Below are 25,265 nucleotides of genomic sequence, written 5' to 3'. Positions count from 1 at the left end.
TCCTGGTCTTGTTTTTGTTGACTGTATAGCAAGATCCAAAGAGACACACAAGGAGGAAAAGCCTTCAATCACGAGGCATCTCTCCCAGTGCTGGATTCGCCATAGGTGGACTGAGGTGCGCTTAGGGCACCAATAAATTTATTGCAGTTTCATCTTGGAAAAAAATGAGAACTTTGTTGAACTTTCTTACATGTATTTTATACCTTACATTTATTATGTATCTATCCATCTGTCCATCTGTCCATGTGTTCATCACGTGATACATCAAGCCACATTGACTTCTTTGCTGTTCTTTGAATGTCTTCTGTGTTTCAAAGTCTTTGTTATTTTTGTTTTGCTAGTTGTTGGAGCCTTGAAAAGTCTCAGCATGACTCTGGTACCTTGGTCACCTTGGAATCTGACCAAGTCCAGATGATATGTGGTGGATGTCATTCTTTTATTTGTTTTTTAACTTTTATTTCATATTGAAGCATGAGAGTCAGACATGACTTAGCAACTAAACAACAACAAAAACACAGCTGATTAGCAATGTTGAGATGGTTTCAGGTGCACAATAGAGCAACTCAGCCATAAACAGAGAACGCATATACATGTGTTCTCCCCCCAAACTCCCCTCCCACCCAGGCTGCCACATAACATTGAGCAAAGCTCCCTGTGCTACACGGTAGGTCCCTGCTGGTTATCCATTTTAAGTAGAACAGTGTATATTTGCCCATCCCAACTCCCTATGTTGGATGTCATTGTTTTAACATACCTCAGCAATGATCATACACTGAAACATGAGCCAATGTTCACTTTTATAATAAATATTTCTTGAGGACCTGCTGCGGGATTGGGCCGTGTGCTGGGTGCTGGGTGTGCAAAGGTGGATAAGACAAGCGCTGTGCCCGAGGACCTGGCAGTATACTGGAAGTCTATGTATATAAGTGGGGTGAGAGGAGCAGTGGAGGTGAGAGATGGCTTTATGGAGAAAGTAACATATGAATGTGGCCATGGATGGACTTGGATGGGTGGAGGTGGCAGAGATCAATGGACCTACTTTGCACACAAGGTCTAACAAATTGGTGACATCAAGTTCCATTTTTCAGTAGCATTAATAGCAGTGGGGTAATGGCACTTGTCAGATCTGAATACTCCACTTATCTGGAGCCCAGCTAGGACCCAACTGTTGCCAGGGGGATTTTGTTAGAGGCATTTATCTAAATCTTTTCCCGATTCCCACCCCCCCCGCCCTTTCTCCTGCTGGTAATCACAAAAGAGAGCTCAAAAATCTCAGCTGCTGGGTACAGTTTACCTATGGGATGTTTCACTGAAAGAATAAAAGCCACTAATTTGAGGACCAAGAGAACCTGCTCAAATACCAGATTTTTGCTTCTTATAAAGATAACCATTTTCCCGTCTGTTTTTTTTTCTTTATTTGTATAATAATGCTACTTTTAAAAAGATTCAAAACGTCAAATGATTCTGAGCATGACATTTGTAGAAGTCTGATAGCTAGAAATCAAATTGTAAGAGAGAAGCACAGTCATCTATATGTCTGACACACACACACAAAATCTTGACATAAGCCCTTTTGTTTTTCTGCCTTGTGGCACTGTGACCAAGTTGTAGGAACAGTAACTGCAGAGTGAGGGGAGAGAGTACAGCTGCATCTTGAGGGTTAATGGTTTACATCCAGAATCACAAAATGAGGCAAACATTGCTTCAAGGACAGTCATGAGCCCCCCACCCCCTTCCAACCACACACCAAAGTCCCTAACTGCAGACACATCCGAGTGGTTTGCCGGAAGGTGGGTACTGCCCGTTGCTCTGTTCCCTTCCAGGGAGGTTCTCCATGTGGCCCTTCTCTTCCTCCGGGTCATCAGTGCTTGTGCCGATGGCAAGATCCGCATTTACAATTTCCTAAACGGGAACTGTCTGAAGGTGATGAAAGCCAATGGCAGAGGTGATCCTGTGCTGTCCTTCTTTATTCAGGGCAACAGGTGGGTGGCCGCTGTGGAGGTCAGGGTCCTGAGCGAGTCTGTTTAGATGGTTTCTTTTACCCTCCTCTGGGACACTGGCCCCGGATTTGCTGGCAGCAGGAGAGCACAGGTTGTGCTCACCTGCATTTTGGGTTGCGGTGGATGATAGGCTCAGGGGCTCATTTGTTTCCAGGGTCAGATCTGATCACATGATGGGCATGATACAACTCTGCTGCAGGGACCTGGTTCTGCCAACAGGCAGCCTCCACCTGCCCCCTGATCCCGTGTCCAGCCTGAGCGCTCCTCAGCTCCCTGTGTCTCGTTTCTGATGCAAGGAGACTTGCAGGAGGGTTGGGGTGGCATTGGCAGGTGGCCCCATGTCCAGCGGGGCAGAACTGAGCAGAGGTGTGTGTGCTCAATCACTTAGTCAAGTCTTTTCTTTGTGACGCCATGAACTGTAGCCCACCAGGCTCCTCTGTCCATGGGATTTTCCAGGCAAGAATACTGGAGTAGGTGGCTCTTCCCTTCTCCAGGGAGCAGAGGAGTTTACGAAACAGAACCATGGTGGCACTAACTGAATATAGCCCTGTGTTGTTATATACTAGGTTCACGTGATATTATGTAAAAATACCCAACTAGACTTTTAAATTCTAGCACAGGCTCACTTGAGACATCACCTAGTCGCTCTGAACTACTTTGCCTTCCTTCTGTGTAATAAGGCTCAATAAATGAATACTCTTTCAGTCATGAAGTCAGAAAGCCATAAAGAGAGGTCACCTCTGACCTTTTTTCTCATTCGTGACATCCAAAGAGAGACGTCAGCTTGAGTAAAAATGAGTCTGAAAGATTTCTAACTGGGGTGGTTCCTTAATTCCATTCCAGCGTATCCTACCATAACCAGTCACTTTAATGGAGAGTTTATGCTAACTGTTGATAGCCTTAAAATTACAGCCTTTTGGAGCAGAAAGGAGCCTGCACACAGCATTTCCTTCTCTTGTTTACAGTTATAGGCAACCTAGGAACCAGGGTTGGGGAGCAGCACCCTGTGAATGTTGTGAACCCCAGGAACAGTGGGTGGGAGGTAATATTGGGGGTCCTGGGTTCAGGGGGCATTAGGGAAGATGGAAACCCTCCTGCTTTTCAAATACAAAATGTCCTGTCTGGACATAGAGTGTGCACAGAGATCCTGGAGTGATGGAGTGAAGATTGGGGTAGAAGGTCAGCGAGCGCTTGAAGACTTCCCCCATTAGAGAGCTTTCTTATCTCATCATGACGATAGACATGTGGCATTTGGATGCTGTACTTAAAAAAGGAGCGAACTTCCAGACATCTGTGTGCAGAGTAGCTAAGCTTTCTGTCTCAGGTACCTAGGTCCTTAGCACTTACTCCAGGAACAGAAATTCACTTAAAAATGTTTTAACTCGAGAAGTGAAGTGATCAGGACACGTGGGCTTTGCTCACAACTCATTTTTAAAGAAACCAGCTACAGAGCTAATGAGTTATGCTTCACGGCCTGCTACCTTTCTCCGTTCTAGACCCTACAACAACCTACACCACCCTGTTTGTGTGGTCATTGCCCCAGCACTGATCTCTTGGCTCAGGATCCAATGGGACAGTAGTCTTAATGCATATTTGGAAGCTGGGGCAATGGCAGCCTCCACGTTCCTTTTAGGGGTGTGTGGGATCTTAGTTCCCCAACCAGGGATTGAACTCGCTCCCCCTCACTGGGAGGTGTAGTCTTAACCACTGGACTACCAGGGAAGTCCCCTTTTGTGGGCAATCATGTTGCTTTGGTTCCAGGATGGTGATCAACACGGAGAGCAACATCCTCCTGTTTCAGTTTGAGAATATCAAGTGGCAGTACTCAGTGGAGCGGGCCAAACAAAAGAAGAAGGACAGAGAGGAGGACAGGGAAGAAAACAGCTTTGCAGAAGTCCTCTCCAAGTCTAGCACCCAGGTCTACAGTCCAAGGGATTCTGTGTCCAGCAGGCAGACAGCCCAGGAGTCCCTGTTAAGCAAACCTCACAGGTCCCGCATCTTCCGGAGGACATCCAGATTACCTACAGGTGAGACAGCTGAACCCAGGCAGCCTCTGTGGTATCCACTGGGGCAGGCAAGGGGCTGCCAGGACCAGCTTCTTTGTGGGATATTTTGGCCAGTGGTTTCTTAATGATGTATATCCAGTTCTTTAGGGCAGATGGGAACCGTTCTCTTTGACATGACAATCTAATAGGCAGCTCAAGGAAAGCTGCTTAATTTCAAGGCCTAATTTCCAAATGTATTAGACTCTTTCTACAGGAGGTGACGCTAGCCCTTCATCAGTCCAGTTCAGTTCAGTCACTCAGTCGTGTCCGACTCTTTGCGACCCCATGAATCGCAGCACGCCAGGCCTCCCTGTCCATCACCAACTTCCAGAGTTTACTCAAACTCATGTCCATTGAGCCCTTCATACTTGCCATTAAAACAAGAAACAAGCTACCAACACCTTCCTCCACGCCCTTGATCCAAACGTATGTTGCCGTTGGGTTAGTTGCTCTGTCGTGTCTGACCCCATGGACTGTAGACTGCCAGGCTCCTCTGTCCATGGGATTCCCCAGGCAAGAATACTGTAGTGGATTGGCATGCCCTTCTCCAGGGGATCTTCCCAACCTAGGGATCGACCCTGTATCTCTAGTGTCTCCTGCTTGGCAGGTGGATTCTTTACCACTGAGCCATCTGGGAAGCCATTTTCCAAACATATAGTTCATGATTTACTTTCCAAACATATAGTACGTGATTATTTCCTTAAGGCAGAGACGAGATATATTGCTCTCTTCTCTCTAGACCTCTGGTTGATAACATGCTAACCTGGAAAATACTAGATCAATAGATCACCTCCAAGCATATTATACCACAAATGATCAGCTAGGACAGAGCACTAGAAATTTCAGATAACACTTAAAGCTTCATAATCAGTAGGAAATCAGATTGGGGGTGGGGTTCAGCTGGTGACCAAATGGACCTTTGGTTCTAGGTGACTGCCTAGCTTCAAGGAATAAGAAACATCAAACTATAAAGTGATAATTTGGGTGAAGATCAGTTGAATTATCAGCTGTGCCCCCAGTAGTCATCTTTGATTGAATCACAGAATAACTACAGTTTCCTCTTCAATCTTAATTTAGGTGTGTTAATGGAAACACCTCCAAGTCCAGGAAAGCCAAAGTCACCATGGAAAGATGGCAGGAAGAGACTGGGTTCTCAGGAAGCAAATGGCATGGGTGCTGAGCAGGAGAATTTAGAAGCAAAACCTGTTGTCGCCGGAGATCAGAAGACGGGTGATCCTTTATTCTGAATCAGTGTGACAGGATTAAGCCCCTCTTTCTCTCTCTGTTCAGTTCAGTTTTTCACCAGGCCAATAGCTTTGTTTATCTTTGATTCAGAACAGATAAATCCCCAGCTCCTCCTAAGAATGTGGTGTTGGTTTAGTGACTGATTTCCCCTAATCATCCCCTACTAACTTGAGGCCACACAGAAAAGTGTGAAACTGTTTAGTCACTCGGTCGTGTCAGAATCTTTGCCACCCCATGGACTGTAGCCCGCCAGGCTCCTCTGTCCATGTGATTTCCTGGCAAGAATACTGGAGTGTGTTGCCATTTCATTCTTCAGGGGCTCTTCCCCACCCAGGGAGCGAACCTGCATCTCCTGCACTGGCAGGCAGATTCTTTACCCCTGAGCCACCAGTGTGCTAGAATGAATCTTTTGTCCTTATCAGTGGCTTTTGGACCTGTTATCATTCAAAATGTTTTGGGATCTCCTGTTCAGGAATTGCTTTTTGGCCATGTGATAGTTTCCATTTTGCAGTGGAGACATATTTTTTGAAGGCAGTTTTGATTCTAAGAAACATCCAAAGATCTTTTGGAATCAAATATGATTATAATAAAGTGGAGATCAAGCTTTGCTATACAAGTTTTATTTAAAAATCTATGCGTGTTACTAAAAATTTATGGGCTTCCCAGGTGGTACTAGTGGTAAAGAACCTGCCTGCCAGTGCAGGAGATGTAAGAGATGAGAGTTTGTTCCCTGGGGCTGGAAGATCCCCTGGAGGAGGGCATGGCAACCCATTCCAGTATTCTTGCCTGGAAAATTGCATGGACAGAGGGGCCTGGTGGGCTACTGTTCACAGGGTTGCAAAGAGTTGGACATGACTGAGCAACTAACACTTCACTAAAAATTTATAAGGCCCATAAATGGGGTGTGAAGTTCATTCCCACAGGGGAATTTCAAGAATGTGTGGAAGAGAGATGTTCCTTCCAAAATATGCATATCTAGATGTTAATGCACCCTTGGACACAAATACTAGCATATCTATTAAAAGCTCATGTTAAATATGTTCTGATTGCTCATCTCATAGAGGATTTTTGTTCACATGATGGTGGCGTGTCCATTGGGCAACAGCGACCTTAGTCTGCATAATAGTTAGAATGGATTTAATTTTCATGAATGAGTATTTAATAGTTTACATGGAACACTGATTTGCTTTTCTTTTCTGTTTTTGGGAAAAGCAGATGATATGGAGAAATTACCAAAACAAAGGTATCTGGGAATTTCAGGAGACTTGATCAGTCGCTCAAAGAAGTCCTGGGGCATTCCCATGTCACCTGACCAGTTCCTCCTGACCGTGAACGCCCTGCAGAAAGCCCATAATTCTGGGGAGTTTGCCTATCCCCGGAGGCCCCAGGCCCAGATCATCGATGTCTGGGGACCTTCCATTCCATACCCAAGGAAGGTCTTGAGTTTGAAGGGCCAAGTGGTCCAACAAGCAGTTGACCGACTGAGATTCAGCACTCCTCCCATAGAAGTGAAGCAGACCAATATTCCCCTCAAAATCCAGAAGCTTCAGCCCAACCTGAAGAAGTCTGTACATGGCCCCCGAGTGCAGTCCACCATCCCCCAGCCGGTGCTTATCTGCCCCAGGTTCCGTGGTGGCTCGAAGGGCGAAGACCGGGCGACCAGTTCAACTGATGGAGTGCGCAACTTCAGCCCCTTAACCAGCCCGCAGGTCATCAAGCCAAACCGCATGCTGGCTCCGCTCGTGAGCACCGCAGCCCAGGCTGCCAGGAAAGAACGGCCCCGCTTCTGCTCTGCCCTTGACCCCTTACGAGTGAACACAGAGTTCATGCTGCTGACTGTGAAGGAGCAGAAAGAGTATAGGGAGGCCAGGATGAAAGAGTTTCAGGCCATAAAGCCAGTTGGAGCGGTCGATCCAGAAAAGGCCAGCAGAGCTGCATGGATCAGGAAGATCAAAGGTCTGCCCATCGACAACTTCATGAAGCTGGGGAAAACCGCGGCCCCTGAACTTGGACAGAATGTGTTTATTTGAACCAGCCTTGGGAAATTACAGTGTCTTATAATAAACAGGAAACCAAGTAGATGTTGATATTTGGCCTCTTTTGTTTTGTTAGTTTTCAACTGTTCCCTGGCATTTACCATGGGGACTCTTCATTATCTTCCTATAAGTCAAAGAACTGATACTTAGCAAAGTAAGGAAACAGAGACTAAGAGAGATTGGTATCTGTATTCCCACTGAAAACCATTTAATGAGATGCATGGAAACCCTGTTTCACTGATGGGGGATGGAGAAGTGGTTTTTGGAAATTTAATACCACTTGTCGCTACCAATTTCCTGTGCCATTTCTTCTAGCAAATGGACCAAAGGGATTATATCAGAATCATGCACTGGAGTCCCCTGGTGTTTTTGTACGGAAGCCTGATGAAGCACAGTAAGTTCAATTAAGTATCAAAAAGGAGCTCTCAAATTGTGTTTCCTTCTCAGGGCTAACTCCTAGGGAGAAGAATTAATATGCCAGCAAATTTGGAAAACTCAGCAGTGGCCACAGGACTGGAATAGGTCAGTTTTCATTCCAATCCCAAAGAAAGGCAATGCCAAAGAATGCTCAAACTACTGCACAACTGCACTCATCTCACACGCTAGCAAAGTAATGCTCAAAATTCTCCAAGCCAGGCTTCAACAGTATGTGAACTGTGAACTTCCAGATGTTCAAGTTGGATTTAGAAAAGGCAGAGGAATCAGAGATCCAATTGCCAACATCTGTTGGATTATCAAAATAGCAAGAGAGTTCCAGAAAAACATCTACTTCTACTTTATTGACTACACCAAAGCCTTTGTGTAGATCTCAACAAACTGGAAAATTCTTAAAGAGATAACAGACCACCTGACCTGCCTCCTGAGAAATCTGTATGCAGGTCAAGAAGCAACAGTTAGAACTGGACATGGAACAACAAACTGGTTCCAAATTTGGAAAGGAGAATGTCAAGGCTGTATATTGTGACCCTGGTTATTTAACTTATATGCAGAGTTCAGTTCAGTTCAGTCGCTCAGTCATGTCCGACTTTTTGAGATCCCATGAACCGTAGCATGCCAGGCCTCCCTGTCCATCACCAATTCCCGGAGTCCACCCAAACCCATGTCCATTGAGTTGGTGATGCCATCCAACCATCTCATCTTCTGTCATCCCCTTCTCCTGCCGTCAATCTTTCCCAGCATCAGGGACTTTTCAATGAGTCAGCTCTTCGCATCAGGTGGCCAAAGTATTGGAGTTTCAGCTTCAACATCAGTCCTTCCAATGAACACCCAGGACTGATCTCCTTTAGGATGGACTGGTTGGATCTCCTTGCAGTCCAAGGGACTCTCAAGAGTCTTCTCCAACACCACAGTTCAAAAGCATAAATTCTTCAGCACTCAGCTTTCTTTATAGTCCAACTCTCACATCCATACATGACTATTGGAAAAACCATAGCCTTGACTAGACGGACCTTTGTTGACTAAGTAATGTCAGCACCGACTCAATGGACATGAGTTTGAGTAGACTGTGGGAGTTGGTGATGGACAGGGAGGCCAGGCGAGCTGTAGTCCATGGGGTTGCAAATAATCCAACACAACTGAGCAACTGAACTGAACTGAACTGACCCTTTCTACACTGATAGCGTGTGTCGATGTTGCTACTTAAAGCTGTTGAGGGGCCAGGCAGGTAATTTAGAAGCATGCAGCCCAGCACAGGGCCTCTGGCCCATCAGAGAGCTCAAGCCCCATCCGAAGGGGGTACCCTCCACTAGCCCAGCATGGCTGTGGGATGCAAACCATTCAAACAGTAGCAGATTAAAACAACAAAACTCCAACCCCACAACCCACACACTGGGTGGGCCACCAAAACCCTGGCATGACAGACTAGATGCACGAGACACCTGCTCCCAGCCTCCACTTTCACCTCCAAGTCCGTGAATACTAATGTTTGGCAGCCTTTCTCTCCTTGGAGAATTTTTTTCTCCATTATTAAGATATCAGGTGTAAAGTAGCATTGGCCAATAGCCATACAAAATTGTGATTTGTATGGAAAGAATCCCCTCAATTAAGGAAACGTGCTTCTACATATTATTCCGAGTCTTCCAAGAGCAGTTTCACATAGGCCTAGCAGGTAGAACACTGTTACCATCTCAGTTTCAGAGAAGATGCCAAGTCCCTGAACTCAGCTCCTTCAAGGGGCAAGACCACATCCTTAGCCGCTAAACTTAAAACCATAATAAGAATAACATCTCCTATTGAGTAGGTACCCATCCTGTAGGGACACCCTTTCATCACCTTCCCGAAGAAGGGACGGAACACAGGGGTCAGTTAGATAATTGGTAAGTGCACATTTATTTTTTCAATTGTTTCCACCATTTAAAGTACAAAAGCAATGCTGTACAGGATTACAGATCATCGTAGAACACTCAAACTAAAACTATGGAACACCCCGTCCCCAAACCTGCCCTGAGGCCGTCCACAATGATGGGAAGGACACCCTGTAGTTACAAGCAACATCTCTACGTGATAAACCATGAAGCTTTCCGCGATATGCTGCACGGTTAATTTCAGCTCCTGCTTGGACCAGTCCGCGAGTCCCCGCCCACTCGTTAGCCCCGCCCCACCCCGAGTCGCCCAGTCCCCACACTCGCCCCACCCCACTCGCTCCTCCCCCGAGAGCCCGGATGCGGAAGTAGGGCCGGGTTTCCGCTGTTACTTCGGCTCCTCCTGGCTGGTGGAGTGCTTTTCGCGTCTGGTCGGTCCCTCCCCGCGGCTGCGGCGCTGACGTGGCTTCCGGAAGTGGGGCTGGCGCCTAGCCGTCATGTTGCAGCAGGTGAGGGGCTGTGGGCGCCGGGAGAGGGCCTCGGCGGCTGGGTCTGCCAGGTGAGGGCCTGGAGGGGCCCGGCCTGCTGGGTTTGAAGGGGGCAGTAGCGAAGACCCCGAGTGTGGACGGGCGAGGGGAGGGGGCCGCCGCTCTGGACGTGGGATTAGAGGAGTTGCCCTCCCGGGCCTAGCGGTGAAGTTTATGCCGTCGAAGCAGCGTTGGAGGTGATGGACGCTTGGTCCACTCCCGTGACCACATCTGCCCTCAGGGCATCTTCCTGTTTTTGGAAAAATTACACTTTTGCTTAGATTATCGTAGGTGGTGTTTTCGTGTTGAGGAGTTACCGTGGTCGAGGCCACCGTCTTAGGCCCTGGGAAAGAGCTGCGCACAACGCGGAATGCTTCCTGCCCTGAATGGGAGGGTGAAGTGGACTGTGCCGGGGGTAGGGGCTGGTCCAGGGCCGGGGCGCGGAGACAGGATAAGTTACAAGACTAAGGTGTTTTCACATAGTGATAACAAAGCCAGGGTGAGACCTGGGCTGTGAGTTCTAGGTGGCTGTGACCGTGTCTTTCCGTTGTCTTCCGTGTTGACTAGTGGAAGACGGGATTTCATTTTGCTTCATGACCCAGAGAGATGTTATGGGGAGGGAGGTGGGAGGGGGGTTCAAGTTTGGGAACGCATGTACACCCGTGGTGGATTCATGTCAATGTATGGCAAAACCAATACAGTATTGTAAAAGTAAAATAAAGTAAAAATAAAAATAAAACGATGTTTGCATTTTGCTTCATGAGTGTCTACTTTTCCTATCAGGACAGTACTGACGACACTGAAGATGTTTCACTGTTTGATGCGGAAGAGGAGACAACTAACAGACCGAAAAAATCCAAAATCAGGTATAAGGACAAGTTGTAAGGGATGGGTCAGCGTCTGGTGCTGTTTCGTCTGTTGACTGGTGCCAGCACTGGTTTTCTGGGCAGAGTGGTTGTGACTATGCTGGTGAAGATTGTGTACTGCCAGTTCGCTTTTCAGTCTGAGATGAGATGACATCTCACGTTTTCTCTGGGAATAGTTGACATATGGAATTTTACTCAGTACTGAGTTTTCAAATCTGCAAAGCCAGTTATTTGAACACCAGTGTTTTAAATTCTGACTTTTGTACCAAGGATGCACCATTTTTAAAGCTAATTTCTAAAGATACATTACATTTGGGTTTATTGTGAAAATTTCAGTACTGTATCTTTTGTGTCAATTAATATGAAAACAAGCCAAATTTCAGTTCCAAACTTAGTACTCTCTAAAGAAATTCACTTAATGAAATAAAACTCTACCTGAACCTTGAAAGCATTACGCCAAGTGAGAGATACCAGTGCAGAAGACCACATTTTATATGATTTCATTTATGTGGAGTGTCCAGAACAGGGAAATCCATAGGGACAGAAAGCACGTTAGTGGTTACCGGGGGCTGGAGGAGGGGTGTAATTGGGGTAAATGGGGGCGTGACTGCCCACAGGTATAGGATTTCTTTTGGGGGGCGGGGAATCATGAAAAAGTTCTAAAATTGATTGTGTGATAGTTGCACAATTCTGTAAATATTACCAGAAATCACTGAATTATACCCTTTAAACAGGTGAATTGTATGGCATGTGGTTATAGCTCAATGATGCTGTTAATAAAACACCAACTCTGCCTGATAGGTATTTTGTCTTAATGCCTGAAGGGATTTCTGAGGGCCTGGGAATTCTGAGGGCATGCCTTTTAGACAGGTGAAAATAGGAGTTGGTCCTAAGAGTATAGTGTCCCTTATTTCTCCAACCTTGGTAAGGTTTCTTGTTATGTTTCTTGTGAAAGTTTATAGTCAGTGAGGTGTAAAGTCATGTTTACATAGTGTATTTTCTGTGACAGCAGGGCCTAGTCAAATAATGGGACTTAGGAAAAAAGAGAGGTACTTGGTTTGCTTCTTCCTCAAGTCACCTTTTATTTTGACAAGACTCTGCACGGTTCTGTGGCTGAAACATTTTCATCTACATCTGCAGTATCTGTCGTAAAATGTAATTGCATTTTTTTTGTTATGTTTTGGTTTTCAGACACCCAGTGGCATCATTTTTCCATTTATTCTTTCGAGTCAGTGCAATTATAGTCTATCTTCTCTGTGAATTGTTCAGCAGCAGCTTTATTGCCTGTATGGTGACAATTATCTTGTTGTTGTCATGTGACTTTTGGGCAGTCAAGGTAGGTTTGATTGTTTTTATTTTAAAATCGTTTAATGTGATGAGATTGAATGACATATAAACAGTAAAAAAAAAAAAAAAGACAGCATTTTCGATTGGGGTTAATTTATCTTTTTGTTACCTTAGGCTTCATCTGTGTACAAGTGCCAGTTATATCTGTAGGTTACTACTGTACTGACTTGTCTGTGTGTTATGTTAACCTGCATCAGCTTTAAAGTGAAACACACAAAAATGCGACCAGCAGCTACAGACCACGCACATACTGCTTCTGGTCCACACCATTGGTTTTGCTTCAGGGGTCACCTCTGGCTGTGCCATGTGTGATTTCTAGATAAGACCCCTGGATAGCTTGACCACAGATAACTGAAGGAGTCCCCACCATTGCGAAGGCTCCCATGGGAGCTCCAGGACAGTGTTTCTTAGCCAGGGTCAATTCCCCCCCACCCCTGCGGGCGTTTGTTGTGTGTCACCATCCGAAGACATTTTTGGTTGTCGCAGCTTGGGGTGGGGAAGTGTGCTCTTGGCATCACGGTGGAGGCCAGGGATGCTGCTGGCCATCTTAAGGTGCATAGCCGGGACAGCCTCCCATGTCAGAGAATTATCTGGCCCCGAGTGCAGATAGTGCTGTGCCTGAGGAGCCATGTCGTAGGGGATACTGAGAAGGTAAGAAATAGACCCAGAGGCCATGGTGGTGGAGCGGTAGTTGTACAGATAGAGGGGCGTGTGAGGAAGTCACTGGTCAAATATGAGATATAGACTCCCGGATTAGGCATATACGTATTCACTGTAAAGCTTTTTTGTATGTTTGGAAATTTTTAAATTTCGAATACAGGGGGGAAAAAATGCAAAAACTAGTTTTGCAATTTCAGAGATGTGTTTACTGATTCAAAAACCAATAAGGTGTTACGGGTCTACTCATGCCCACCAGCCCAGCCATTTTAGATCTTTTGATTGTTAGAGATAATCAGAAGTCTTTGGCTTGGTGGTGGCCAGTTTCTGTAGGCCACAAAATGTGGAGAATAAAAATTACAAAGGTCTGTTTCCTGTAAGGACTTATTTTGTACAGTCTTTGGCTTGACTTTGAATTCCTTTTGTTGCTTTATGTCCTAAAGTGTTTACTGTATCCAGGTCATAGTTTTGTTTTGATGAATGTTTCTTTTTGTTGTTCATGTTATTTCTGCCTAGCCAGATAGAACACTACCTTTTTACTTTTAGTCAGTTCCTCCTGGTAATTTCTAAAAATTAAACAATTAGAACCTTGTGGGTTTAGAGTTTTAAGAAATATGGTCAGAAAATATATTTTCTGATGAACTCTTAAAAAAAAAAAGGCTTAAAGAAAGTCACTCTTTGTGTGTGGCAGGATTACATACAGATACACAAATAATTGAGATATGAAATTAAGTCAGGAATGGGGAAACTATTAAATGGACTGCTTACACAATACGAGAGACTGGGTGGCTCGCAAACAACAGGGATTTATTTTCCACATTCTGGAGGCTGGAAATCCAGGTACAGGGTGCCAGCATGTTCAGCTTCTGGCGAGGGCCCTCCACCAGGTTCTAGACTGCTCACTTCTCACACAGCTGAGAGCAGAGAGAGAGGGTAGAAACTCTCCTGCCTCTAAGGGGGACACTAATCCCATCTGCACAGGCTCCCCCCTCCTGACCCCATCTCACCCTCGTCACCTCCCTGAGGCTTTCTCCTGACACTATCACTGGGCGATGCTGTGGGGCTAGACTTTCAGCACATGAATTTGGGGGAACTCAGTATTCAGTCCAAAAGTAGGTCCCAGTGGCTAAAGAGTCGGGTTTAGAAACAGGAAACCAGAGAAAGGGCGAGAGCTCACGAGGGGAAAGAAGGGCGACATTTGTGGATGTGCCGATCCTGTCACCTCTGTCCTGCTGGGCCTGCGTGGCCATTGTAGTTACTCTTTTGTCCAGGCCTCACATGTGCTGGTCTTAACTGGGTGTTATGGATGGAAAGCTGATGATTTGTTGTTTGTGAAATGTTACACTAAGATAGGATGTTAAGGTAGATCTGTCGGTGGTGTTTTTAAAATGTGTGTATGTGTGTTAATCTTCACCAGAATGTCACAGGTAGACTAATGGTTGGCCTGCGCTGGTGGAATCATATTGATGAAGACGGAAAAAGCCATTGGGTGTTTGAGTCCCGGAAGGTAAACAGCCTCTGGTGTTTTGGTTTTCTTGCATGTCATTTAATACATTTTGTATAGATAATATTTGGTTATTTAAGGATAAGTTACCTATGTAGACGTAATCAACTCATAAAGAACCACCCCAGATCCCTTGGCGGGGCAGCACTAAACTGGATGGCCTTCTGAACTCCCCGTTTTCTCTGGCCGGCTCAGGCTGAAAATGGTGTGTCCAGGAAAGAATCATGAGAGACGGCTTGGGCTCCGAGTGTATGCCGTGTGCCCGGCTGGCCCCTGGGGACTGCTGCTGCAGGATCTCTTCTGAGCCCCTTGGCTCTGTGGGCTCTGCCAGGGGTAACTGCCTCCAATGGCTCCCTCTTGCCCCCATGGCCCTTCTCCATTCCTGGGCAGGGAAGAAAGAGGATTGCAAGTGCATAGAAAATCTGAGTTGATGGAAGCAGTTTGCTCTTTAGCTTTGCCTTCAGAAGCCCTGGGGGACACTGGTTACTTTGGGGTTTTAGCCTGCTTCCCTATAGTGGAATCAGCTTGGGCAGCAGAGGACAACATTCTTGAAGACAGCATGGGTTAAATCTCTCGCCTTCTGCTTGGAAGGGCCCTGACTAGTGCTTCTCAGAAAGCAGTGTGTGCTCAGTGAGCCCTAGACCTTTATGTTATAAAACCCACCTGGGGAACAGCACACAACCTTTTACATTCCTGGATATTGCTGAGATGTGTTGGTCATTGTCAGGGTCCTGACTCTGGACCCTGACTTCACCTTTGAGTCTCCAGGATGACCACAGCCTTGGTTTACTGAATGCTTACCATGAAGGTGTTGTTAAAGGGTTGGTTATGAATAACCAGTGTAAGTGTAAGAGGCATGACTAGAAGCCTGTCAGAGGCCACTTTTACTGTGTTGGGTGATGACAAACTGTCCACTCTGCCTTGAAAATAAAACATTCTCGATTTAAAACAAAGCATGTTAAGACCAGTTCTAAACATCACAGTGGTGGTACATCTACTGTTTGAACAGGGCAGGGAGTAGGGATTCAAAGTTGGGACTTGGGTTGTCTGTATTAATTTATTTAAATTTGAGGGTAAGGAGTTTTTCACTAAAAATGTTTTAACTTTTTGCCAATAAATATCACAGAACCTTGGTTATTAAATCTGTGTTGTTTTGTAGGCCTCCCCTCAAGAGGGTAAAACCGTCTCTGAGGCTGAATCAAGGATCTTCTGGTTGGGACTCGTTGCCTGTCCTGTGCTGTGGGTGGTCTTTGCCTTCAGTGCTCTCTTCTCTTTCAGAGTAAAGTGGTTGGTGAGTGTCGGTGACCCACCCAGGTGGCCAGTGGGTAATCGCAATAGGTGACCACCAGTCTTATCAATAATATTAGGGTCCTGTCTCAAACAGGCAGCTTCATCTTGTATTTCCTGAGTTTGGATTCTCAACTCTGCTTTCCTCTGAGCACTAGAAAACAGTCCTGTGAAAGACCCCGTCTCACCAGTTCTCCAGGTGCCCAGCAGTGTGTTGACTTAGCCCATCTAAGGGATTACCACATTGGTCCCAGGACCTTGTCCGGTGTGGGTGGTCCGCATACTCCCGACGTGCTTAGCTTAGTTTGGAGCTGACGGTGGTCCTTCCTGAATGTGTTGGTGGTGACCTGTCCTGTTATCTACTGCAGCAGTCATTGTACAGTCTCTCTCAGTTTCTCTGGTTCAGGAGGTTGGAAGGGGCTTGTCTGGGAAGTTCTGGCTTGGGATCTTTTGTTTTTTTGATCGGACAGTGGCTGGGGGCTGGTATGGCCCCTCTCTATGAGGTCCCATGGCCTCCCACGTGGACTTTGCACACGGCTAGTTGGGGCTTCCTCACAGCCTGGTGGCCTTGTGGCAGTAAGACTGCTTACTCGAGGCTCGCAGCTCCGGGTGAGAGTGCTGGAGCTCACGTGCTGAGGTACCTGGTGCAGCTGAACCTGTCTGCTCTGGCTTCCCTGACAAAGTACCCAGACCGGGGGCTGACACGGCAGCACTGTTTTCTCCCAGTCCTGAAGGTCTCTGTCTCTCTGGCTTATTGGCTGTCTTCTCCCTGTGTCTTTACGTGGTCTTCCCTCTGTACATGTCAGTGTCCTGATCTCTACTTGTAAGGACATCAGTCATGTGGGATTAGGGCCATGTTGTCTTTCTCTTGACCATTCTTTTGGAATTCTTAAGGAAATAATTGACATTTGCGCTCCTTCTGGGTCTCAGTTACTTTTCTATGTCTACTCACTGAACCATGGAAAATAGTAGGGAGGTCCCGCCACTGTACCCCCAGGTCTGACACACAGCATGCATGTTGATGGCTGCTTGTTGGACAGTGCAGAGCTCGTGGTGGATGAGTCTGTTCTGGAAGGGAGATGGGAGGAGTCTCTGCCACCCTTCACAAAGCTTCCTCTTCTTTTGCGAGCTGGGCTCTATGTGTCATTGATGGCAGAACGGTCAGTCACCGTCAGGCCCGTAACTGTTGATTGTTGCCTTCCCCCAGGCGGTGGTTATCATGGGCGTGGTGCTGCAAGGGGCCAACCTATATGGCTACATCAGGTGCAAAGTGGGCAGCAGGAAGAACCTAACCAGCATGGCCACCACGTACCTTGGGAGGCAGTTTTTAAGACAAGTAAGTGTTCTCTGGATGTGAGGATCATTTTGATGTGGTCAGTGACTAATGCAGTGATGATTTCTAACTCTTGTAGAGTTTAATTTCTATGAAATACTTGAAGTTTTTAAAGGGATATATTTAAGTATGAAATGATGATGGTCAGGTTATTTTGTCTTTGGAAGCTTTTAGGACATTCCAAAAATGTCACTGTCCTGAAGTTATTTTAAAACCAGAGGGCTAAACTGTTCACTGACAATAATTTTTTTTTTTTTTTAGAAAAATTTAGCTGAAGTTCAGTTGCTTTCCATTACTTCTGGTGGCAGTCTTAAAGAATGTATCTTATATGGTTTTAGGGTTTATAGTAAGAGCAAGTTAGAAACATAAGACCGTATCATTAAAGATTATTTTAAAAGTACTCAGATTTTTTTAAGAACATGTAAGTTTTATTACTGTAGTTTCTGGATGTGAAGGTTTCAGTTAAGAGTTTTCAGTGGGATCAGTAGTAGTCTTAGGTAAAAATAGTTGCTGGTAAAATCTTTAGGAAATTGATTAGGTCTTTGTGTGAGTGACGCCTCACGTTTGTGTTTGTGCAGTAGGTTGGGCAGGTAATGATGCGTAGGACAGTTAACGGGTTTTCAACCTTGGCCCTGCATCAGGATTGCTTGGAGGGCTAGAACACAGATCTCGGGGTCCCACCCCCGCAGTTTCTTACTTACTTGATAACCTGGGGCCAGGTCTCACCAGTTGCATGTCTACACGTTCCCAGGTGGTGCTGATGTTGCTGGTCCAGAGATTACCTTTGTGACTAAGGCCCTGAGAGGCTAAGTGGCGTCTCAGAAATAAACAGCGGCTAAGTGGTTCAAAGTGAGGGCTTAACCCAGCTCTCCTCTCTTGAAATTTGTTGCTCTTTCCTGTGTGGTTTCTCTTGTAGAAAAGTGAAGAAGTGGGGAAAGCAGGGATTCTTGCAGGGCCAGGACTCATCTTGACGGCTTTGGCAGAGTCCTAGTATACTTTTGCTGGGTGAAGTCCACCTTATGGTAATTTTCAGGTGTGCGCTCAATAGGTTTTTCCCTTCAGATTTTGAACTTTGAGCCTAACGTACATAGACAGGGTTGGTAGACTTACATGGCAGCCAGTGATGCTCTGCTCCAGTGAGATTGCTTGCTGGACATCCGGGTGGACTCACTGCTTTACTTCTCCAGCATGACAGTAATTTTTAACATAATGGGGCCATATAGTAACTGCATCTGCTGACAAATAGGAAATGTTTTCCTAGTGCTTTGAATCTGGTGTTTTATGTAAAATAGCTTTTCTTTATTTTGTAAATCACTTTTGGCATTAAGGAATTTTCTCTTTTCCAGACCACTGGCGACACTCAAACCTCCTCAGGAGAGTGAAAGTCTGCGTGCTTTTTTCATGGGGAACCGCCCAAGGGGGTCTTGACTGAACCTTCAGAACTCAGAAGCTACTGCAAAGAGGAGTGTGGGGTTTGTTTTTCCATTTAAAAATCTACTTTAAGAAAAAGGAAAAGTAGTTTTCATATTGTCTTCTTTCTAGCACTTGGGCCTTGAAGGTGTGGTATGGCTAGAAACATTGTCGGCATTTGGTTTATGGTATACATAGGCGTCTGTCCATAGTCTTGTGAGATCCCTGTGTCTTTTAAGTTAAAGTGTTTGTGTTCACGTCCATGTAAATGGAGACCTTTGCATCTTGGTCCATAGAACACAGAAGGATGTTCTTAGTCTATCTCAAAACTCTCTGTGTTTACACACTGTTTCTGTAGATTATTTTAGAAGTTTTTGCTTCCATGGTAAGAGTGAGCACTTTGGCTAATGTATACGTTAGAAATAATGGTTAATTTTACACTTATATATACTTTCGTGATGAAACTTCTTATCCTAGGCATTCACAGGCAGGTACAAACCACACTTGGGCTGTTGGTGTTAACTAGTTTCTAAAATTTGGTTTACTGATGAGTCTTGTACTCAAGACCCAGTTAACATAACAGGAACATTCATAGTTTATTTTCATGGGATTCCTAGGGATGGCTGCTGTTCTATTTATTTTTGGGGGAGAGTAGCCAGATTTTACTTTGAAACCCCCAGAAGCTCTTCAGTGATCCTTGGCCTAATGAAGTCTTTCTCCACTAAAAGAGTATTATTCTTATGTAATAGTGAGAATAATTATTTCAGTACTTGGCATTGTAAATGCCTAAAAGACGTTTTATTTTATGAATCTATTTTTTTTGTCTTGCTGTAATGGGGATATTGTAAATCATGCATTTGTATTAACGGTATTTGTTAAAACAACATATGTAACAATCTGCAAAATACTGTAGACATCTGTGAATTCTGTTGTAGGTACTGTAAAGTTTGTTTTAATCAATGGATTATTTTGTGATTGTATTTATACATTGTTAAAAATTTTTTGAAGATGTTTTGTTTAATTGAATGCGTGTCTTTATTGGAGTGAGAGCTTTGAAGGTGCATAACTTTATATTTGTATAAAACTCTACTGTTTACAAAGCACCGTGACGTTTGTGATCTCATTTGATCCTCATGGCAAACCTGTTCTGTGTGACACCAGTGTATCGGTGACAGAGCGGGACCTCAGGTCACTGAGTGACTTGTCCAAGGAGCCACTGATTGCAGGAAGAGCCATCAGGACACGTCTCTGATTTTTGAGGAAATCTTTGTCTCTAAATGTCCTTTCCTTTCTTATGAATCATTAACTTACTAAGTCATTAATTTGGTAAGTGCTTATTTCCCATTTTATTTATACATATCTGATGAGGAAAGTGAATGCTGTGTAAAGACATGATATTATTGAACCTGAAAGATCTGACGTCAGTCTGTTGAGTTGGGAGTCTAGCAGGAGACCCAGTGGTGTCGTTCTTGAGGCAGCTGTTGTTATTTGAGGCTGCGATCCTAAACCAGACTGATTTTCGGAATGTGCATGTGGCAGCACCTGCTGTTTGCTGCTGTTTATCCCCCACTATTAGTTTTTCCCTTCTGCTCATTTCCCACTGATTAGCCAGAACATGGCAACAGAGACAGTGTTTCCCAGATTTTTTTTGCCGCTTTGTGGCTGCACTTGCAGGAAGTGTCCTTAGAAGGATGGTATGCCTGTCTCTTCTCCTTTCCACCCCTGTTAGCTGAAATGTACATGGAACAGATGGTGCTTAGATAGTTGTGGTCAATGGGGTGGAAGCCTGGTCTTGTGAACAGCAGACAAGTAGAGGTTGAGTTCCCTCTGGTGGGGACAGTAGCCCTGAAGTGCCCGTCTGAATTTTTAACTGAGAAACAAACTTCTCTCTTTTTTAAGTGTTACTACTGTTTTCCTGTTGCTGCAGCCTAACTAAATTCTTACCAGTCTGTATTTTTAGCTTCCCCCACAGTTTCTGTTAGTGTGGAATTTGAGATGTAGGAGTTCAGCAGACACACGTTTGCTCTTTCCACTGTGAGGTGTTTAAGCTAACAAGTCTAGCCCTTCCAGATGCTGTTGTTCCATAAAAATTTACCCCAAAACCAAGCCTTGCAGAGTAGTCATTTCATGACACTTACACAAGCTGGGGATCAGGGGTCTGGGTGAAGCCCATCAGAAACAGCTTTTCACTGCTGCACAGTCTAGGCTCAGCTGAGAGGTTTGAAGGCCGGGGTTTGCATGCTCTCCAGGAGGCAGGAAGCATCTAGGGGTGTCTTCTTGGGTCTGGAAGCTGATGCTGGCCGTCAGCTGGACCGCAGCCAGGTTGCAGTTAGAACATCTATATTTGCAACCTCTGGGTTGTCTCTCTGTGGAGGCTCATCTGAGGTTGTCTCCACAGCCTGGCAGCTGGGGTCTCAGACAGGCTTCCCTAGGGAGCCAGAGAAGTGTGTGACGTTCTATGACTAGCCTCGGGATTCACGTAGTGTCGCTTCTGCTACACTCTGGTTGAAGCAGCCACAAACTTCCCCTGCATTCACAGAGAGGGGACATAGCAACCATCTCTGGAAGGTAAAAATCTGCGCCCCCCACACACTTTAATCATTTCAAGACTGAAAGCTAGTTGGAAGAGACTATGGGGTGCAAATACTGCTTTCCCTTTTGTCTTGCTTGGTCAGCCTTGAGCACAAGTGAATTGGCTGACTGGTGCAGTTAACGTGAAAGCAGCGTTGCATTCCCCAGCCTTGCATTCCCCGGCCCCCCTGTGCCTGTTCCCTGACCCACACCTTTGAAAGCTGTGTGTTGTGCAGAGCTTATGGCACAGTAAGTCCACTGAGGTGTCGATACTATCATCCATCAAATTAGTAAAACTCTTTAGAGCTAATTCAGAGTTCTTTTATGTCTATTAACCTCATTTGTTTATCCCTCTGTAACCTCGAGAGGGAGGTGAGACCGTGAAAACCTTGTGTTACTGACAGTTGCATGTAGTAGAGACAAATGATGTTCCCCTGCTATTCCTTTGGTTCTCCTCTGCTTCTCAGCAGCCCCCTATTTTACAGAAGCCGTGAGGTCAGTTGTGGCCCTTGTGATGCAAGTGAAGGTGTGACCTGTGTCACTTCGGGGTGAAGAACGTACAGCGGATGTGGGATTCTCCAATCTTCTTTCCTTCCGAGGCAGCCAGAGGTGCTCGAAGTCGTACCTCAGCCAGCCAGGTCCCTGGGGGGCTTGTTGAGCAGAATCTCCCACCTGCTGCTATCAGACGAATGGTGTGAGTGAGGAGTAAGCTCCTGGTGGAGCCACTTGATCTCCTGGTGAATTTGTTTCCATAACAACACAACACAGTAGCCTGTTCTGATGAATATAGGTGCACAACTGACAAGTAATACTCAGAAAGCTTGTAAGTCCCAGTTTGCTGTTGGATTCTGGTCCCTTGGTGCAGGGCTGCCAGTTCTGGTCATACCAGACAGGTAGAGTCAATGAGTGGAAAGTAGGACAGTCCACCTGCGTCTGAATGAACCGGAACTCCTCATTTCCAGCCATTGCTTGCCCCCTTAGGCACATGGTCTCTGTGTGCCTAGGGTTTTCAGTTTTTCAAGAGAAATGGAAAATTTGGATGCTTGTATGAAATCTAGTCTTTTAATGCTTGTAAATTAAATGTTAAGAGGAAAAAAGGGAACACATGAAGCCAAACTGTTTGTTTGCAGGACAAGTTCAGCTGTGCTAACTTGTGCTGTTGTGTGATCGTGTTTACACCAGTGGGACTCTCTCTTCTGAGTCTTGAGTCAAAGCTGAGCGTCTGTAATGAGCACAGCTATTCGGCCATCACCTACTCTGCCCTAATCACCGATTTCCGAGGAGCCCGCAAGCCACTGTTGGCAAACCACTGCTAGGAACGTGAAGCCAAAGTCTGCGTGGTTTTGAGGAACACTTGCTCAAATCATGTGTCAGATACATTTTCAATTAAAACTAAAGTCAAAATAATAAGTTCTTGTGAGAAGCAGGAAACATTCTTTCTATCCTTTTTATTGTTATTCTAGAAGGAAAAGAGCAAGCCTGTCATTTCCTGAAGAGGTTAAATGTACCAAGGAAAAGGGTAATCTAACCTTTACCCACTTTTAATTCATGAAGAAATAATAATTAAAGTACGATGGTCAGAAAATCAAATAGTACCGAAGGGCTACAAAGAAATCCAAGTCTTGCCCACTCTCAGTTCTGCTATCAAGTAGTAGACATCTTTAGGTGTGACAGTTTTTGTATTTGGGGGTATTTACCTCCATACTGAATAAAATGCTTATTGTTTTTACAGTGTTTCTTGACTTACCAACTGTCTCTATTAGCTTTTGGCTTCCTACTATGAAAAATGAAGATTTAACTCAAACCCCTCAGGTGGTGCTAGAGGTAAAGAACCTGCCTGCCACAGTCCCTGGAGGAGGTCATGGCAACCCACTCCAGCATTCTTGCCTGGAGAATCCCATGGACAGAGGAGCCAGGGGGGCCACAGTCCATAGCGTCACACAGAGTCAGACACTACTGAAGTAACTTGGCACACAGTATGCACCTCCCCCTCATAGTTTGAGCACTTTTTTCCCTAGTTGTTTGTAAAATTACAGGCTTAACATAAACCTCCATTTGCTAACTCCTTAAGTTGTCCGAAGGTAAAGTTAGTTTTCTCTGTTTGTTAGTAATTTGTTCAACTGCAAATAACAATTAATAGTGGCTTATTATATTACAAATAAATATTTATATATTATAAATAATAGTGGCTTAAAAAAAAAGAGTTTGTGCGGTTTTCTACAAAGGAGGTCTAAAAGTGGGCACTTGGTGGTGTTGATCCACTTACTAAACAGTTCTCAGAAAGCTGGTTTTTGTCCCCATGCTTATTGTTTCAGGGTCACAAGATGACTGTCACAGCTGAAGATGACTCATCTGTTTATAAGCAAGGAAGGAGAAGGGAGGTTCTGGTCCTGTCTGTCCTCTTCTATCAGAAAATCAAAAGCTTTCTCAGCAATCACAGTAGGGTTTTGCTTCTGCTTACATCTCATTGGCCAGAGTGGTGTTGCTCAGGTGTGTAAAGTCTGGAAAAACAGGTAGGTAGGTGGACATTGCTTCTTTGAGTAAAAGTGAGGGCTTCCCCCATGGCTCAGACAGTAAAGAATCTGCTTGCAATGCAAGAGACTCAGGTTCAATCCCTGGGTCGGGAAGATTCCCCTGGAGAAGGAAATGAAAACCCACTCCAGTATTCTTGCCTGGAGAAGTCCATGGACAGAGGAACCTGGTGGGCTGCAGTCCATGGGATCGCAAAGAATTGGACATGAGTGACTAACACTTTCAAAGGAGAAAGGGACATTGGGTAGGGAACTGGCAGTGCCCACCACACACTTCTCATGGGAGCTTTATGTAGGGGACACACTGCTGCTGTCAGCATTGCTTCTGTAATAAATAGGTAGGTGAGCATGTTGCTGCGTTGGATCTGGACAGCTTTTTAAATGCCAACTTTTGCTGTAAAGCTATTGAAGCACAACTTGGTGAGGTCTGTGAGGGCATAGGGTGCTGTGCTGTTACATAGGTATTCTTACTTCAGTGTGATTTGGGGGTTGGATTTAGAATATTCAGAGCCTGCTCCCTCAAGAGGTCTCTCGAGGTGGTGCCACCCCCAGGGGAGGGTGTTTTTGTAAATACGTTAATCATTGGTTTGCACAGTGATGGGTTTTTTCATGGGTAGAGAACAGTTCTGTACAACCCCAAGTTGTCTGGCATCTCTATAGCTTCCATATGCCCCAGGAAAATTATGTACATGCAAGTCCTCCTTTAAAGAGAAGGGAAAAGCAACCCCTGACAGCTGTCAGCTGGACACTGACCTGGCCCTGACCGCTAGGCTCTGGGGTTCTCCTTGAACATAGGTAGTCCTCTATGACACTGACATCTGACAGGGTCATTCTGTGGCCCTGAGAGAGCAAGACAAAAATGTGGACCCTGTGTAATTGTGTTGGAGCATAGAAACAACCTTTTGAATTGCAAGTTAAAGTCACTGCAGCAGCATTAGTCTGCTTTGTTGTGGCCACATTCACAGGAATTTTATGTGTATTTGCAAGCTCCTGACTGTGCCATGTGCATGTACAGGGTCTGCATGTCCAGGAAAGACCTGAAAAGGCGCTAATCTCTTGCCTCTAGACTGTCTTGAGGTTCTACACAAACAGGAAATCAAAGCTTAGGTAGAGATGTAAATTACTAGTGTTACGCACCCCAGTGCACATGAGCCCTTCAGCAAAAGGCTTACTTCAGATGCTTAAGGAAATCTCTGATTATTAGCTGAAGATGAACCTAGCTGAGTAGAGATTTCAGTGACTACACATGACAAAGAATACTACAGATGTTCAGAGTTCTGAAAAGTCACTGAAAGACCCTGCAACCTCCACCACAACAAGCATTAAAGGAAAGAGGCAACAAATCTGATATCCAGAGTTGTCTCCTTATATTACTGAAATTGTCCAGTTTTCAACAACAACAGCAACAAAAATTGGCAAGACACACAAAGAAACAAAGACAGTATGGCTCATACACAGAAAAAGAATTCAACAGAAACCTTGCCCAGACTTCAAATCAGCTGTCATGTATGTTCAAAGAGCTAAAAGGCACTGTGGGCAAAGAACTGAAAGAAAATAGGGAAATGATCTATGAACAAAATGCGAGTATCAGTAAAGATAAAAATTA

General features: G+C 45.2%; 2 protein-coding genes across 5 annotated transcripts in view; both read left to right on the top strand.

Moving 5' to 3' along the window:
- FBXW10B (F-box and WD repeat domain containing 10B) overlaps window positions 1–7,377 on the top strand; it is a 30,680-nt gene extending 23,303 nt beyond the window's left edge. The window contains exons 11-14 of one of the 2 annotated variants that reach the window (XM_042255692.2): window positions 1,824–1,982; window positions 3,762–4,027; window positions 5,123–5,275; window positions 6,506–7,377. In XM_042255692.2, coding sequence (XP_042111626.1) covers window positions 1,824–1,982; window positions 3,762–4,027; window positions 5,123–5,275; window positions 6,506–7,320 — 1,393 coding nt within the window. In that variant the 3' untranslated portion in view covers window positions 7,321–7,377. Of the gene's footprint in view, window positions 1–1,823; window positions 1,983–3,761; window positions 4,028–5,122; window positions 5,276–6,502 lie in introns of both variants that reach the window. The other variant, XM_060394836.1, reaches the window with a different exon arrangement.
- A 2,636-nt stretch (window positions 7,378–10,013) lies between these two features.
- On the top strand, window positions 10,014–22,862 carry TVP23C (trans-golgi network vesicle protein 23 homolog C). 3 transcript variants are annotated; one of them, XM_027974853.3, is made up of 7 exons: window positions 10,014–10,135; window positions 10,937–11,019; window positions 12,211–12,355; window positions 14,441–14,530; window positions 15,687–15,818; window positions 17,022–17,150; window positions 18,494–22,862. In XM_027974853.3, the coding sequence occupies exons 1-7, from the start codon at window positions 10,124–10,126 to the stop codon at window positions 18,527–18,529; spliced, it is 627 nt and encodes a 208-aa protein (XP_027830654.1). In that variant the 5' UTR covers window positions 10,014–10,123; the 3' UTR covers window positions 18,530–22,862. The 3 variants fall into 3 exon arrangements, with proteins under 3 accessions (XP_027830654.1, XP_042111623.1, XP_060250820.1); XM_042255689.2 differs by lacking the exon at window positions 17,022–17,150; XM_060394837.1 differs by lacking the exons at window positions 10,014–10,135; window positions 12,211–12,355.
- Window positions 22,863–25,265: the final 2,403 nt, after the last annotated feature.

Source organism: Ovis aries, chromosome 11 (assembly GCF_016772045.2).
Source record: "Ovis aries strain OAR_USU_Benz2616 breed Rambouillet chromosome 11, ARS-UI_Ramb_v3.0, whole genome shotgun sequence".
NCBI classification, from domain to species: domain Eukaryota; kingdom Metazoa; phylum Chordata; class Mammalia; order Artiodactyla; family Bovidae; genus Ovis; species Ovis aries.
The sequence above is the reverse complement of the archived record's forward strand: the minus strand, read 5'-3'. Positions and strand labels throughout refer to the sequence as shown.